The sequence below is a fragment of the Somniosus microcephalus genome, chromosome 14, assembly GCF_052327205.1.
Source record: "Somniosus microcephalus isolate GS21.2 chromosome 14, FLI_Smic_1.0, whole genome shotgun sequence".
NCBI classification, from domain to species: domain Eukaryota; kingdom Metazoa; phylum Chordata; class Chondrichthyes; order Squaliformes; family Somniosidae; genus Somniosus; species Somniosus microcephalus.
In genome coordinates, this window is record NC_141000.1 from 21,992,580 (window position 1) to 22,006,386 (window position 13,807).

The 13,807-nt window shown below is 41.0% G+C and overlaps 1 protein-coding gene across 7 annotated transcripts in view; it reads right to left on the bottom strand.

The window, feature by feature from the left end:
* Window positions 1-559: 559 nt before the first annotated feature.
* The window catches only part of LOC147107372 (polycomb protein SCMH1), a 204,608-nt gene continuing 191,360 nt past the window's right edge, over window positions 560-13,807 (bottom strand). For 5 of the 7 annotated variants that reach the window (XM_086006331.1, XM_086006330.1, XM_086006329.1 and 2 more), the window contains 5 exons: window positions 13,137-13,262; window positions 10,101-10,193; window positions 9,693-9,959; window positions 2,207-2,370; window positions 560-2,076 (listed from right to left, as the gene is read on the bottom strand). In XM_086006331.1, coding sequence (XP_085862457.1) covers window positions 1,951-2,076; window positions 2,207-2,370; window positions 9,693-9,959; window positions 10,101-10,193; window positions 13,137-13,262 — 776 coding nt within the window. In that variant the 3' untranslated portion in view covers window positions 560-1,950. The remainder of the gene's footprint in view (window positions 2,077-2,206; window positions 2,371-9,692; window positions 9,960-10,100; window positions 10,194-13,136; window positions 13,263-13,807) is intronic. The other 2 variants (XM_086006334.1, XM_086006336.1) reach the window with 1 other exon arrangement.

The window sequence follows — 13,807 nt, forward strand, 5'->3', positions numbered from 1 at the left end:
ACGGGGTCCTTTATTTTGAGATCGGCCTCCATTTCGCTCCTAGGACCCTTAATCACCCACCGTCAGCCTCCAGGTTCGGCTTGCAAGTCTGCGCCGTTCCTGGCTTGACTTTTGGACTGGGGAAGTCGGCATTCCCTGGTTGCCAACTCGGTCACCTTTCTGCCAATTCAGGCAAATCTTGAGTTCGACCCTAGTCGATCAAACCTAGCTCTACGCTGGTTTAGCATACAGGTAGCCCTATTTGTAGTTTTAATAGGTTGGCACCTCATTCTAAGGTATGTTGCATGCTGCTGCTGGCACATTACTCTGTACTTCCCATGGTAGCAAGGTTGGTGTCGGAGCTTGATGGCAACCAGGGAATGAGTTATATGCTAGGCCACAAGGTTACAGATTGTAGTGGTATATAATTCTGCAGCTGCTGATTCCCCGGTGTGCTTCATTAGATGTCTAGTTGCAGACAGCGAGATATGCCCTTAATCTGTTACACTCAGCATGGTACTCATGCCATACTACTTGTCAGGTGTGCTAATTGTCAGAGATAGTGAAACACAAGACCGAAAACAGACCAAAATCATTTTATTTCTTGCCAAGATGCTGTATTATGTACAGTGCTTTGACTATTGCTCATTATATTAGAGCTGCAATAGAAAAATGTGCAGTTATAACCAAGAATGGGACTGTTCATAAACACTGATGAGACTATGGTATTTAAATTATAACATGATGACTACACTCGAAGTATCATACACAAGTTTATATAACTACAAAATGTTTATTAACCATTATGCATAAAGCATTTTTTCCATAAGTATGACATTACCTATGCAAAAAATATTTTTTGTTTTCTTACTAAAAAGGGATTTACCTTGTATAAAAAGGCAACCAGCAACAAAATAAAAATCTCTATTTTCACTGACTACATACTTAAGTAAAATAGTCATTTCTTCCAATTAACATACTCATTATGAAATACATTCAAACTGTTACTGGCTAGGAAATTTTACATTCTTGTCCCTGATTTAATTTTTCTTCACAGGCACAGATAGCAAAACAGCTTACTATCAGTATGTTAGGTCTCACAGTGTAAAAAACATGGCTGGTTGACTATACATCATCAGTCAACAAATTACAAAAAAAAATGAAAGTTGAGGGTAAGAACATAGTATAAATGTACAAACAGTAAAGGTCTTTAAGAGTAACCTGCCAAAACATTGTGCTGGTCTAGTTTTCAATTACTGCATAACAGTGTAAACCACTGCCTGACCCCCTCAAGGGCGACAGCATTAGCCTGGTTGATCATATGACAAAAATCATATGGTACAAGATTGATTGCTCCACTGGAGCATAGGAAGAGCCAGGTAAGAATAGTCACAGGGTTTGCTGCGGAGGCAAGAATACCTGATCACTCAAAAATTCTTCTAGTAATCTAGAAGCTTTGCATAAACATTTTAGTACAGTAAAATCCTGATGCAGATATCCTTTGGATTTTAGCTATTTTGGTACCGAGAGACTAAAAGCAGTTACGGATGAACAGAAACCTGCAAATGTAACACTATAACACTACTGCATTTTAACACCAGAAAGATAAAAATGAAAGGTATGTAACCTATATGTCCAACAGCAGACTCAATTGTGTTGAAAGAATTATAAAAGCATGTACAGAAATACCATAAATGCATAATATTCAGCATTTCTGCACCCTTGTTGTTTGAAATATAAAAACAACAATGAAACTTACACAAACATCCTTTGACACTGATTAAAACAAAGACCTATTTCAAATGCTACATTGCAGGATGAAACTGTACATTTTTCTTGGTTTAAAAGTCATATTAAACAGTAACACAGCCACTCCTCTTTAAGAGAAATCTTAAAATTATTTCACATAACAAAGAGGATTTCAGGACCAAAATTTCCATCAGGCTGATGAAAGAGAAAATTTATCTTCTGTTAGTATTTTCCATGCTTCAATCTCTCAATGTGATAACAAAGCTTCAAAGCTGGCCCCAACTTCAGCCCCATGTATTTCATTATCATGTCACTTCGTAGTAAGAGTAATGCCTTCCCATCAATTTCCTGCAAAATTCCATAATACACATGTTAGGCATTAAAACATGTTGAGAACACAGATTCTACGCCAGATGTAATGCTGACTTAAACATGTGTACTTCAAAAAGTATTCCAGATAGCTCTGAAAAATACTTACATGTTTTCTGAAGAGATCTGCATGTGGTGCCAAAGCCTGGGGATCTGCTTCCCTAACAAACTTCATGACTTCTTCAATAGACCAAGTGGAAGGATCTTTGCTACTAGTTCTTGGAGACTCTCGTTCTGTCGAATGAAGGTCAGGTCCAGTAGTAGAACTTGCAGCTACACCAAAAAAATTGAACATGAATACGAGTCGAACCATTGATTCCTACCATGTACGACATTCAATTCAGCTGGAATTTGGGTATAAAAAATACTCGAGGGTTGATGATTTTGTGACCCTTCTTTTATATGATGACAACTAATACATAAAAGTTAACTTCAACTTCTAAAAGCATTTCCTTTTTTGATGAGCTCAATATAACTGCAGTCATTGCCCATTTTCTACTCTGATTTTTGGATCATCACCGCAGCTCAAAATAAAGCATGCTGACCCAAGAGTCAGTTCAGTATTCAATCACTTTAGTAAAATGTTATTTCAGAAATATGCTGTCCTTCCAGTACTTTGACTTCGTGAAATGAAAAATTTGAAAGTAATACTTTACTACTTAAAGAAATTTCCTGCAAGTCAGCACTGAACCTAGAATGGAAGCCACAAATGATTGGATTCATCATCTCTCATGTCATTTCATGGTGTTGGTAAAAAACTGAAATCCAAAGTACATCCACTTCATAGTTTTATAACATTGAAATGATATTGGAACCAGGTAACGTATGTAATCATCCCAAATATTGAAAGGCTGCTAGATTAAAAATTATGAAGTTGAACTAAAATTCTGATTGTGGCTGCTCATACAATAATTTTTTGTGAGCCTTCCCTGGAATGTTACTTTATTTCCTAAAATATTCCTTTAAATGAACGCCTAAAATAAAGCCCAGGAACAGTGACAAACGCAAGCTATCTACATCATTCCAGCTTTCTAGGAACATGACCATAATTTTCTCCAAACACTTTCTTTATGAAGCAACTTGTGGTATGCTTCTTTTTGTCTATTTGATCAGGATAGTCAATCGCTATGCTACATGCATTTGTGTACCCAAATAAAACTTCTGTACACAAGTGCACATAGCCTAAAAAATAAAACAAGTGAATTAAAAGCACAAATTTCAGCATGAATGGTGTGCTGCAGTAGCCATTGCAGAGATGTCGCTACAAGCTGGGCATGATTGGGACTTACATTTTCCAGGCGATAGGATCTTTCAAAAGGACAGGGAAATTGAGGAAGGGGGGGGGGGGGGCAGAATAGCACTATTGATAAAAGACACAACTACAGTAGTGGATTTCAGTAAGGGTGATAGGGCAGTGGAAACAGTATGGTCAGAGTTAAGAAACAGCAAAGGATTCAAGACTCTAGAGGAGTTGTCTACAGACGGTAGTGATGTTATGGGGCGGGGTGGTGGGGGGGCACTGGGGATGTATAAAAAATGGGGATCAAGGAAGCATGCAGCAGAAACAAAGTGGTTATAATAGGATATTTTAATTTTCACAGACTGGGAGAAGCAGAACAGCTCAAGTAGTAAAGGCAATGAATTGCTAGAATATTTTCAGGACAGTTTTCTAAAACAAGATGTTTTAGAACTGACAAATGAACAGGCCATACTAGATTTAGTGATAAGTAATAAACCAGAATTAGTTAATAATCTGATGGTAAGGGAACAACTTGCAAATTGTGACCATCTGATTGAATTTGATATTAGATTTGAGAGGGAGAAGCAAGTGTCACAGGCCAAGGTTTTAAATTTAAATAAGGCAAACTTAAAAGGGATATAAAATGAACTAACCACAGTAAACGGTGGTGAACTGTTAATGGGTAAACCTACAAACAGTGGGAAGTATTCTAAGATGTATATGATACGATACAAAACGAATACATAACCTTAAAAGACAATGGGGGAGAAATTGGGTGAGTAGCGCCACCTGTTAGCGCCTAAAGAGGCAGTCAGTGGCTGTAGCGCCACTGGCTGCGTCTCCGGCGATATTCAGTAGGGGCGCTAATGGTGGCGTTAGGCATTTGCGCTGCGCCACCACCGATGACGTCATCGGTGTGCGCAGCGCCACATTCGTGCCCCGTTCGCGATATTTGGTAGCGAACGCCGCAGTTGCGCCGCTCGCTACCCGCGCCCGGTTCACGGGGCCTTACTGTGCCGGCAGCGGCGCAAGTTAAGGTGGAGGTGCGGGGCGGCCACCTGCCAGCACCTCCGTCCCCAGCCTCCTAACGCCCCCCCCCCACGGCATTGCCGGCTGTTTCCCGAGAGCCCGGCACTTCTCCTTGGTGCCGGGCTCATTTGCCGGCACTCGCGATGTTGCAGGCACCTCCCCCTTAACAGTGGGAGGAAGGCCTGCAGTACCGCAGCGTGCCGTGCCGCAGCATGTGGCGCTGCGGCACGTAGCGCTGCGAAATTCACTTTCAGTGCCCTAAGAGGGACGCGGATCGCCTCGAGCCGCGCCCCGTCTCCCTCAAGGGGCACTGAAACGGAATTTCTGGCGATCGGTATCACTCCGATCGCTGCGCTAAATCCTGCGCTCAGCCGACTTTTGCGCCACCTTGGCGCCCCAACCCAATTTCTAGGCCAATGGCTCTACTAGTGTAGTTAAGCAAACATGGTCAACAAAAGCGGTAATAGACAGCGTCGTGCTAAAAAAGGCTTACACAAATGCAAGGATAAATGGAAATCCAGTGGACTAGGAGGGCTATAAAAAGCAGAAAGTATTGAGGTGCAAAAAGAAAATATGAACAAAAACTTGCAAGTGATTTCAAAGCTAACTGCAAAAGTTTTGATAAATATACAGGTTATTAATCCCTTATCCCGAAACCCTTGGGGCCAGATGTGTTTCGGAATTTTTCGGATTTCAGAACGGTAGGGGTATCTGCAGCTCTTTTTGACATTTTCACAGTGAAATTAAACTCAAAATCACAAAAAATATCAGAGAGCAGCAGACGCACGTGACTGGTAGCAGCGCTGAGACACAACTGACGCCTCACACCTGCGTGGGTCAAGCATCGGCCACTCGGGTCATGTTTGGTGCCACTCGGGTCATGTCGTGCACATGAGTGACGCTCCACGGAAAAACTTTCGGTTTTCAGAGCTTTCGAATTTGGAATTGCGGATAAGGGATTGTGCACTTGTATTAAGCAAGAGAGTGGTTAAGAGAGAGTGGGAAAGACAGATGCTGGCAAGACTAAGGAAACGGCAGACTTGTTGAGAGCCTTTTGTAACCGTTTTCAGTGGAGGAAGAGGACAAAATAGTATTGGTATAAGGGAACCTAAAAATAAGTCAAGGGGAAGAACTTAGTGGAATTATTGCAAGTTAAAAAAAAAAAATGTAATGGAAAAGATAATGGGACTTAATAGAGATAAATCTTCAGGGCCTTATTGTTTCCACCCCATGGTATGAACTGAAATTGCAGATGCACTAGTCATAATTTTCCAAAGCTCTAGATTCAGGAACTTGCATTGAAAGATTATAAATGTCACTATTATTTAGGAAGAGAGGAAGGGGAAAAACAGATAACTACAGACCTATTAGTTTAACATCAATTGTGGGAAAGTTACTGGAATCTATCAGAGACAAAGTAATTGAGCACTTGAATGAGTTGATCAAAGAGTCAGCATGGATTTGTGAAGGGTAGGCCAATTCTGATTAATCTAGAGAATGTTTTTGAAGAGTCACAGGTCTAATGGATAGGGACGTGTCTATGTATGTCTATATGGACTTCCAGAAGGCATTTGATTGGGTTCGGCACAAAATTATGGGAGAAGGAGTTCAATGTGGGGAAGTGCGAGGTCATCCACATAAGAAAGAGAATCGGAGTATTTTCTTAATGGTGAGAGACTTGGAGCTGTGAAGGAGCAAAAGAATTTAGGTGCCCATGTACACAAATCACTAAAAGCTAATGCACGAGTACAAAAGGAATCAAAAAGGCTAATGAAATGTTAGCTTTTATCTCAAGGGGTTAGAAGGAAGTTAAACTTCAGCTGTACAGAAATTGGGTCAGACCCAAGCTGGAGTACTGTGTTCAATTCTAGGCACTGAACTGCAGGAAAGATAATTAGCCTTGGAGAGCATATAGTGCAGATTCGCCAAAAGGATACCGGGGCTACAAGGGTTAAATTATGAGGACAGGTTGCATAAAACTGAGTTGTATTCCCTTGAGTTTAGAAGATTGAAGGGTGATCTAATTGAGGTGTTTAAAATGATAAAAGTATTCAACAGAGTAGATAGAGAAGCTACTTCCTCCAGTGGAGGAATTCCAGAACAAGGGGGCACAGTTTTAAAATTGGAGCGAGCCATTAAGGAGCGAAATCAGGAAGCACTATTTCACACAAAGCGTAGTGGAAATTTGGAACTCTCTCCCCCAAAAGGCTGTGGATACTAGGTCAATTGACATTTCAAATCAAATCAACTCAACTTTTATTGTCATTGTTAGTGCACAAGTGCAGTACAACGAAATGTAGGCTTGCGGCTCCAGAGAGTGTACAATTTGGATTAGGACACTTAAACATTCAACATACATTTATACATTTGGCTTGCAGTATATTAGCATAAATATGACCATAATAAAAAGTGCATTGGCAGATGTGCAGGCTTTAGAGTTTATTTGTGGAGTTCAGTAGGATGACAGCCCTGGGAAAGAAGCTGTTCCTAAATCTGGTCGTACGGGTGCGAATGCATCTGTAGCGTCTTCCAGATGGTAGGAGGGCGAACAGACTGTGGCTGGGGTGGGTAGGGTCTTTGATGATGGACCGTGCCCTCCGTAGGCAGCGTTTCTGATATATATGCTCTATGGTCGGTAGCCGGGTGCCGGTAATGCGTTGGGCAGTTTTGACTACCCGCTGCAGGGCTTTCCAGTCATGGGAGCTACAGCTGCCGTACCATACCGTGATACAGTTTGTCAGGATGCTCTCTATAGTGCAGCGGTAGAAGTTAGAGAGGATCAGGGGTGACAGATTACATCCCTTCAGCCTCCTCAAGAAATATAGGCGCTGCTGGGCCTTCTTCGCCAGAGAGGAGGTGTTGAGGGACCAGGAGAGGTCTTCCGTGATGTGGACTCCGAGGAACTTAAAGACTGAGAATGACAGATTTTTTATTAGGTAATGATATCAAGGGATATGCATCAAATGCGGGTAAATGGAGTTGAGGTACAGATCATGATCTAATAAAATGGCTCGAGGCTGAATGGCCTACTCCTGCTCATAAGTTCCTATGGTACTCCTTACCATGTGCCTGAAGCCGAAGCAGAGCTGGAGCATAACCTACACCCCTTGAAGTTTTAAAAAAGTTCTCAAATGCAATGGCCGGAATTAACGGTTGTAATGACAGTGAAACTGTCAGCATTCACCGTCATTACTGTGTAAAACTGACAGAAGCCTCTGGCGTCCACACATGCGGAAATCCAGAAGTTGCTGTCAGCGATGCCCTGCTCCTCCACAGGATGCACTGTTGCAGTCTTCGCAGATACAATCAACACAGAATTAGTGATTTGATGTGAACTTCAACTTTTTACGCACTATTCTCATTGGAAAAAACTGAAAAAGTTGAGCCTTGTTGAATGAGGTGTAACTCAGTTTAACAGCATACTATATCATAATTACTGAATAACCACGCTGGCTCTGAAAAACTAATTTTATAAGTGTGGTCATTCCCTCCATTCCATGATAAGAATTCCATAGATTTTTAAAATAATAAAACTTTACTTTTGAAGTTAGAGTTCTGCTTCTACCTTAATCCCATGTTTGTCCCAATCTTTATTTCGCTCTCTGTAAACTGATTAAGTGAATGATAATCGATGCTTTTTGCTTCCTGGTTTGCTGTCCAAGAGAATTCTTCAATCTGATTGGTTGCTCATCCTGCTTGATGACTTCACTGTTCCTGGACACCACAGATCCCCTATAGATCGTGCCAGATTGAAATTGAAGACGGAAAAGGGGAAATCAACATCACAGAGCCCTCTAAATCTTTGTGGGCAGCTTTTTTGGAGGTCAGCGGCGAGCGCCACCCCTTCGCTGCTGACTGCAAAATCTGGGCCTATATTTCTGATATGTAGATTTCAAACAGCCTGACCATCTCTTTCTTTTCAGAGAACACTCCAAATGGTTACATTGCTACACTGCAGAAGCATATCTATCTTCAAATCAACTAATCCCCAACTGGATTGGGGGATCTTTTTGCTATGGCTGCCTCGTGTAGATGAGCAAAGAATTATGGTTCACATGTGACAATCCCATCTGTCCACACTTGATTCAGTATTACACACTATTAAATAGGCTCAACAGTTAAATGCTTTATTTTGCATGACATAAATAGGCAAGTTAAGCGCAGCCTTTTAGCTTTCTCTCCAACTTACACAGGTTGTAACTTTTTCTAGCTTCTCACTCTAACTGATGAATCCAATGGATCAGGAAGAGAGAATGTGACTGAAGAGAGAATGTGACTAAAAATGAAATGTTTCACTTTTTTGGTAAAAGGGTTTTCTACAATTATAATGACCAGTTTAACTTTCCTCCCCAAATAGCTCATCAGTTGGATTAGTCTTTTGCTGCACTTCGGAAATGTGAGGGGGTCTTTGCTGGAATTAAGAGATACGGTTTCTTTTTTTTTTAAAGAAATGAGTGCTTTGCAGGGTCTTGTCTCTGGGCAGGGTCTGAGAGTTCCCATTTACAGATAGGATTTGGACCTTGCTTCCTGTTGTAAATGCCTGCATAACAACAGTCGCTGTACTACATCATGTGAAATGCTTTGAGACAGTTTTGATGCGATAAGCAAGTGCAGTTACACGTACAAGTAATATTTAGGTCATTTCTGAGGACCAGCTTCAGGTTAACCATCAAAGATTAAAGTTGATTTGTTCCTCGAGTTTTCTCCCTCCCTACCATTTATAGTTGTGCAATATTCAGCCTGCTACAGCTCCATCTAACAGCTGTTAAGGTTCTCAGATTAGTGGCAAGCAATACAACTCTGCTGTGGAGTGCCAATTCTTCTCAAATGCTACTGCCCTGTATCACTGGATGTGTGTTTAACCTCAATCATGTAATTTCTCACAGACTGCAGAAGAAACAAATATTTTACTAGGTAATTGAGGAAAACAATCCCCTTACATAAATTACAACATGGAAACAGGCGGCTTGGCCCAATCATATCTTTTTATTTCCCTTTCCTTCAAGCACCTATTTAAGTCTTACTTCACGAAGAATGTGCTTATATACAATAAACAACAAATATGAGTCTAGGTTCGGATCGGACATGGCCCTGTGGGTAGCGGAGCGGGCCCAGGGGCCGTGTAGCCTGATCCTATTTCGTGTGTCTAATTCTGTTAGATTCAGGAGATGGTTCTGTGATAGTAGATTGGCGGTTAGGATCAGGTCAGCCATGATCTTATTGAATGGCGGAGCAGGCTCGAGGGGCCGATTGGCCTACTCCTGCTCCTATTTCTTATGTTCTTATGTTGCTATGAGAAAGCATGCTGCAGTATATAATTACCTACCTTCTATTCTCCTTTGCATACGGGTTCTGTTGACATCATAGTAACCATTATTTGCTGCGGAGTTTGAAGTTTGCCTTCGCAAAGTAGGTGCAGAGTTTGAGGTAGAGCCAGAACTTCTGAAAACAAATTTATTTCCTGAGTTACGATATTCACTCGAATTTCGTTGAGATGGGCTAGGTGGTTTAACAGAATTCAGGGCAGAATCCAAGGACTCTGAATATTTGTGTTCCTTTGGTGTAATATTCTCTTCTGCAGGCAATGTTTCCGCTGAAGATATAAATAAAAAAAAGCCATCAATCTATGAAAAACAGCCGTCAGTTAAAATGATTGCATATGAAACTATACTGATTTATTTATGGATTAGAACTTGGTTTTTTAAAATCACCATTTCTCACAAGGAGTACATACTATACATGTGTGTGTGTGTAATCCTCATTCTTGATTGGCTTTTCACACAATATAGGGTTAGCCCTTTTGTTGAGTCTCCAAATAATAAAGATCCTTTAATAGAATAGCAGTAGCATATTACAAATGGCTTCCTCACATGTTGTTTATATACATCATATTTAAAGTGGGCGAATGTTAATTTGTCAACGGTAAAAAGAAAACTCTTCATTTATCCACCAAATTACTCCCATGCTTCTTTCTTGGGGTATGATTCACTAAGAGAGTGAGGAGGGAGGTTAGCAGAAATTTCCTTACCGAGAGGATTGTTGGAGCACAGATTGCCCCAGAGTGTGGATGAAGCAAAGCCCATTGCATCTTTTAAGGGAAAATTGGACAAATATTTGAAGCAGAGGAAGATACAGTGAGAAGTGAGCAGGGGAGTGGGATTCGTTTTTGATTGCTCTAGCAACGAGATGTTGCAGGTACGATGGGCCGAATTGCCGTCTTCTGCACTGTAAACTTCTATTGCTCTATGGGCACGAAATGACCCCCTGTACTTAACGCAAGTGAGAATTCTCCACGTGTAAACTTTAACAATGAGTGTCAGAAGCTGGTGGGGACATCACACCCTATTCCAATCCTTTCCCACTGTACACTTCTGGCAAGAGTAACAGGATCGTGATTAGCAGCAGGAACGCTAGCCAATTTTCCCTCCATAATTTAGGGGTGCTAAGGATAACTGCCAGTGCTCCATTGAGACCTTCAGGTTTGTACAGCTCAGCAACTCACCAGCTTGACCAGCTGAGCCATCGGAAGAGCAACACCATCGTTCAAACATGGTGATGGATGGCTAGCTCCACAACTACAATTAGATACAAATACCAATTGGTTTGGATTCATTGTCTTTTTCTTGGTAGAGCAGAAAACCTCTACCAATCTCGACATGGTCAGGTCTGCCTGCTGACAAATATTAACTAAAACGATAGATTGCTCACCTTCATAGTTGCAATTATCCTTTGAAAGAAGATACAAAGTAAAGTAGTGCAACAGAAAAAAAGTCAACATGGACTTCAGTCACCTCATAGCCTCAGCCTCCATTTTTTCCCCAGACAGCAGCTGTTGGTGATTCTGCTATTCCCATTTACAGTTCTTCTAGACCCATCTTTTGTTTCTTTACTTGCCCCATTACCATCTCCTTTTGCTTTGTACAATCATACCTTTTGTTATTTAATCTCTCCTGCCTTCTCACCCTATCTTCTTTCCTCCCCTCATTTTCCTGCCTCTGCACTTGTTTAAAACCGGTTATATCTTTAACTTTTTCCAGTTTTGACAAAAGGTCATTGACCTGAAACGTTAACTCTATTATTTCTCTATCCACAGATGCTGCCTGACCTGCTGAGTATTTCCAGCATTTTCTGTGTTTCAGATTTCCAGCATCTGCAGTATTTTGCTTTTGTATTAGAATTCATTTAACTTTTACTTACTTTATTATCCTGCAGCATAACTCTCTTCACATGTCACTTCTAGTTTTTTTTTTTTTAAACCAAAGTTACTACTTAACAAAGAGGTAATTTTGCCCTGAAACTAAGTCAGGTGCAACTTGTGCTACATCAGGGAGGTTTTTAACTACAGAATGAAAACTACCAAAAGGCTTAAGTTCTATTTTAATTTTTTTCCCCCCAGAGCTAGCATACTGAAATGTACCATCACCAATAAAAGGAACACAGAATAAACATGATACTTTTGGGAAATATTTTATACACCAACATATATGTGTACACGAGAGGAAGTCGTTTACTGGGACTAGGGACAGCGTCACTGGCAAGGCTTGGAAGCTAAGCAGAGCCAGGCCTGGTTAGTACCTGGAGGGGTGACCATCAGGGAAGACCAGGTGCAGAAGGTCACGGAAGGAGCCCCGAGGAGGGGCGGTTGGTGAGAAGGTCACGGAAGGAGCCCCGGGAGGGGCGGCTGGTGAGCAGGCCCGGGCGTTGGGCTGAAGATTGTCGGACAGGAGGAATGGTGGAAATGGAATGGCGGCGCGCACAGACGCAGCGGCTTTGCTTCTCCCAGGACGGTGCTATTTACGTTTAATGTTAATGTTATTTGTACTGGACTCATGGGAGCTTGCAAGATCACATTTCGTTGTTCATGTACTTGTGCATTGTACAATGACAATAAAAGTTGAATTATTATTATAAAACACAAGTGCATTTCAGCTTCAATATTTACAGCAGTAGATGCAGTGTCTCTTGTTTGGAATGCTGATTCAAGGCTAAATTCAAGATGTGCAGATATCTGATATTTGAAAATTTTCTCTCAAGCCTGTAAACACTAAATTGGCCAAATACAAGTTAAACATGAAAACAAAGGATAATTTTTAATTACAGTCTAGCCTAGCTTTCTGATTCATAAACCATGAACAGCTATTTTTCACTTCGCTCAGCCTAGCAGTACTAAAATTAAATAGCAAGAAGCAATATGCACATATCGCCACACAAATTCTAGGTCTTCACTTTCCTCTCTCTATGATTACAGGACTTAATGTGGGTTCCTGCATCATCCATTTTAGAGAAATTTAGGTGTTGGAATGACATTAGTCAAGTGGATTCCTCAGCAATGCCTACACAATAGATCATGACAAGTGATGGGATTGGTGGAGTTATACACAAACTTCAGCCCTCCTTCTCTCCACCCCAGTCTCTGTCAAGTATTTATAAATCATGACATAGTCAGGGGGAAAAAAACAACTGAAGTACATCAATCACAGTGCCACCAGTCAGATGAAATGGACATACTGCAAGGAAAGCTCCTCCATTCATGTTACTCTATTGTGTGTTTCTCTTAAAAATTATGTAGGATTCCACAAGGTGAAGTTTTGTTACTATAGTTAGCAAAAACACTACAGAAAGAAAATGGGGCGAGGAATATTTTTGAGTTATCTCTGGTAAACACATTTTTTTGTACTTACACAGACACTAGTCTTTTTAAACTATTACATTTCATATTCAATGCTTAAAGGATCAAATAATGGGTCCCCTTTAATAAGCTATACAGTACCTTCTGAAGGATGAGACTCTGTTCGAGCAAGTTTTGGAGAGAGGGGAGCAGTGTATGGTGGTGAGTCCTGTGGAAATCGTTTTAATCCCCTGTTTAACGTGGCTGGATCTGGCGTCTCTTCTTTGGCTAAGGGAAAGGGTTGCAGTATTTGTCACAAGTACATTGCAGCAGTCATATTATTTTCAACAGAAAACTAAAATCTCAGCCATTCACCTGGTTAACCAAGAATGTAGGATTATGAAAAGACCAATTATCTAATTTTTGCTTCCAAACCACACCAGACTATTTTTCATTATCTACCCTTTGTCTGGGAGGGAAAATGCCGGAAGTAATCCAGTTCCTTTTTGGAAGCTTTAACCGAGCCAGCATCCACTCTACCAAGTAGAAGTTTATTGCATGCATGGACAACCAAGAGATAAATTTTCCAAGACTCGCCTTCTGACACAGAGCCTTGCTTCGTAGTAGTGTTAATTGGAAAGGCAGGTATAGAGGTTGCTGTGGCACTCTCCATTCTCCAGTTATTGAATCTCCAATGTGCGCTCCTGCCGAATTTACTCTTCAATCTGAGCTGGGTTTGAACCTCAAAAAATTTACCCATAAGTGTGAAAATATTATCTCCCTGTTAGGAAGAAGTGTACAGGAAGTACTCTCTATTTAAAATGTTCTTCCAA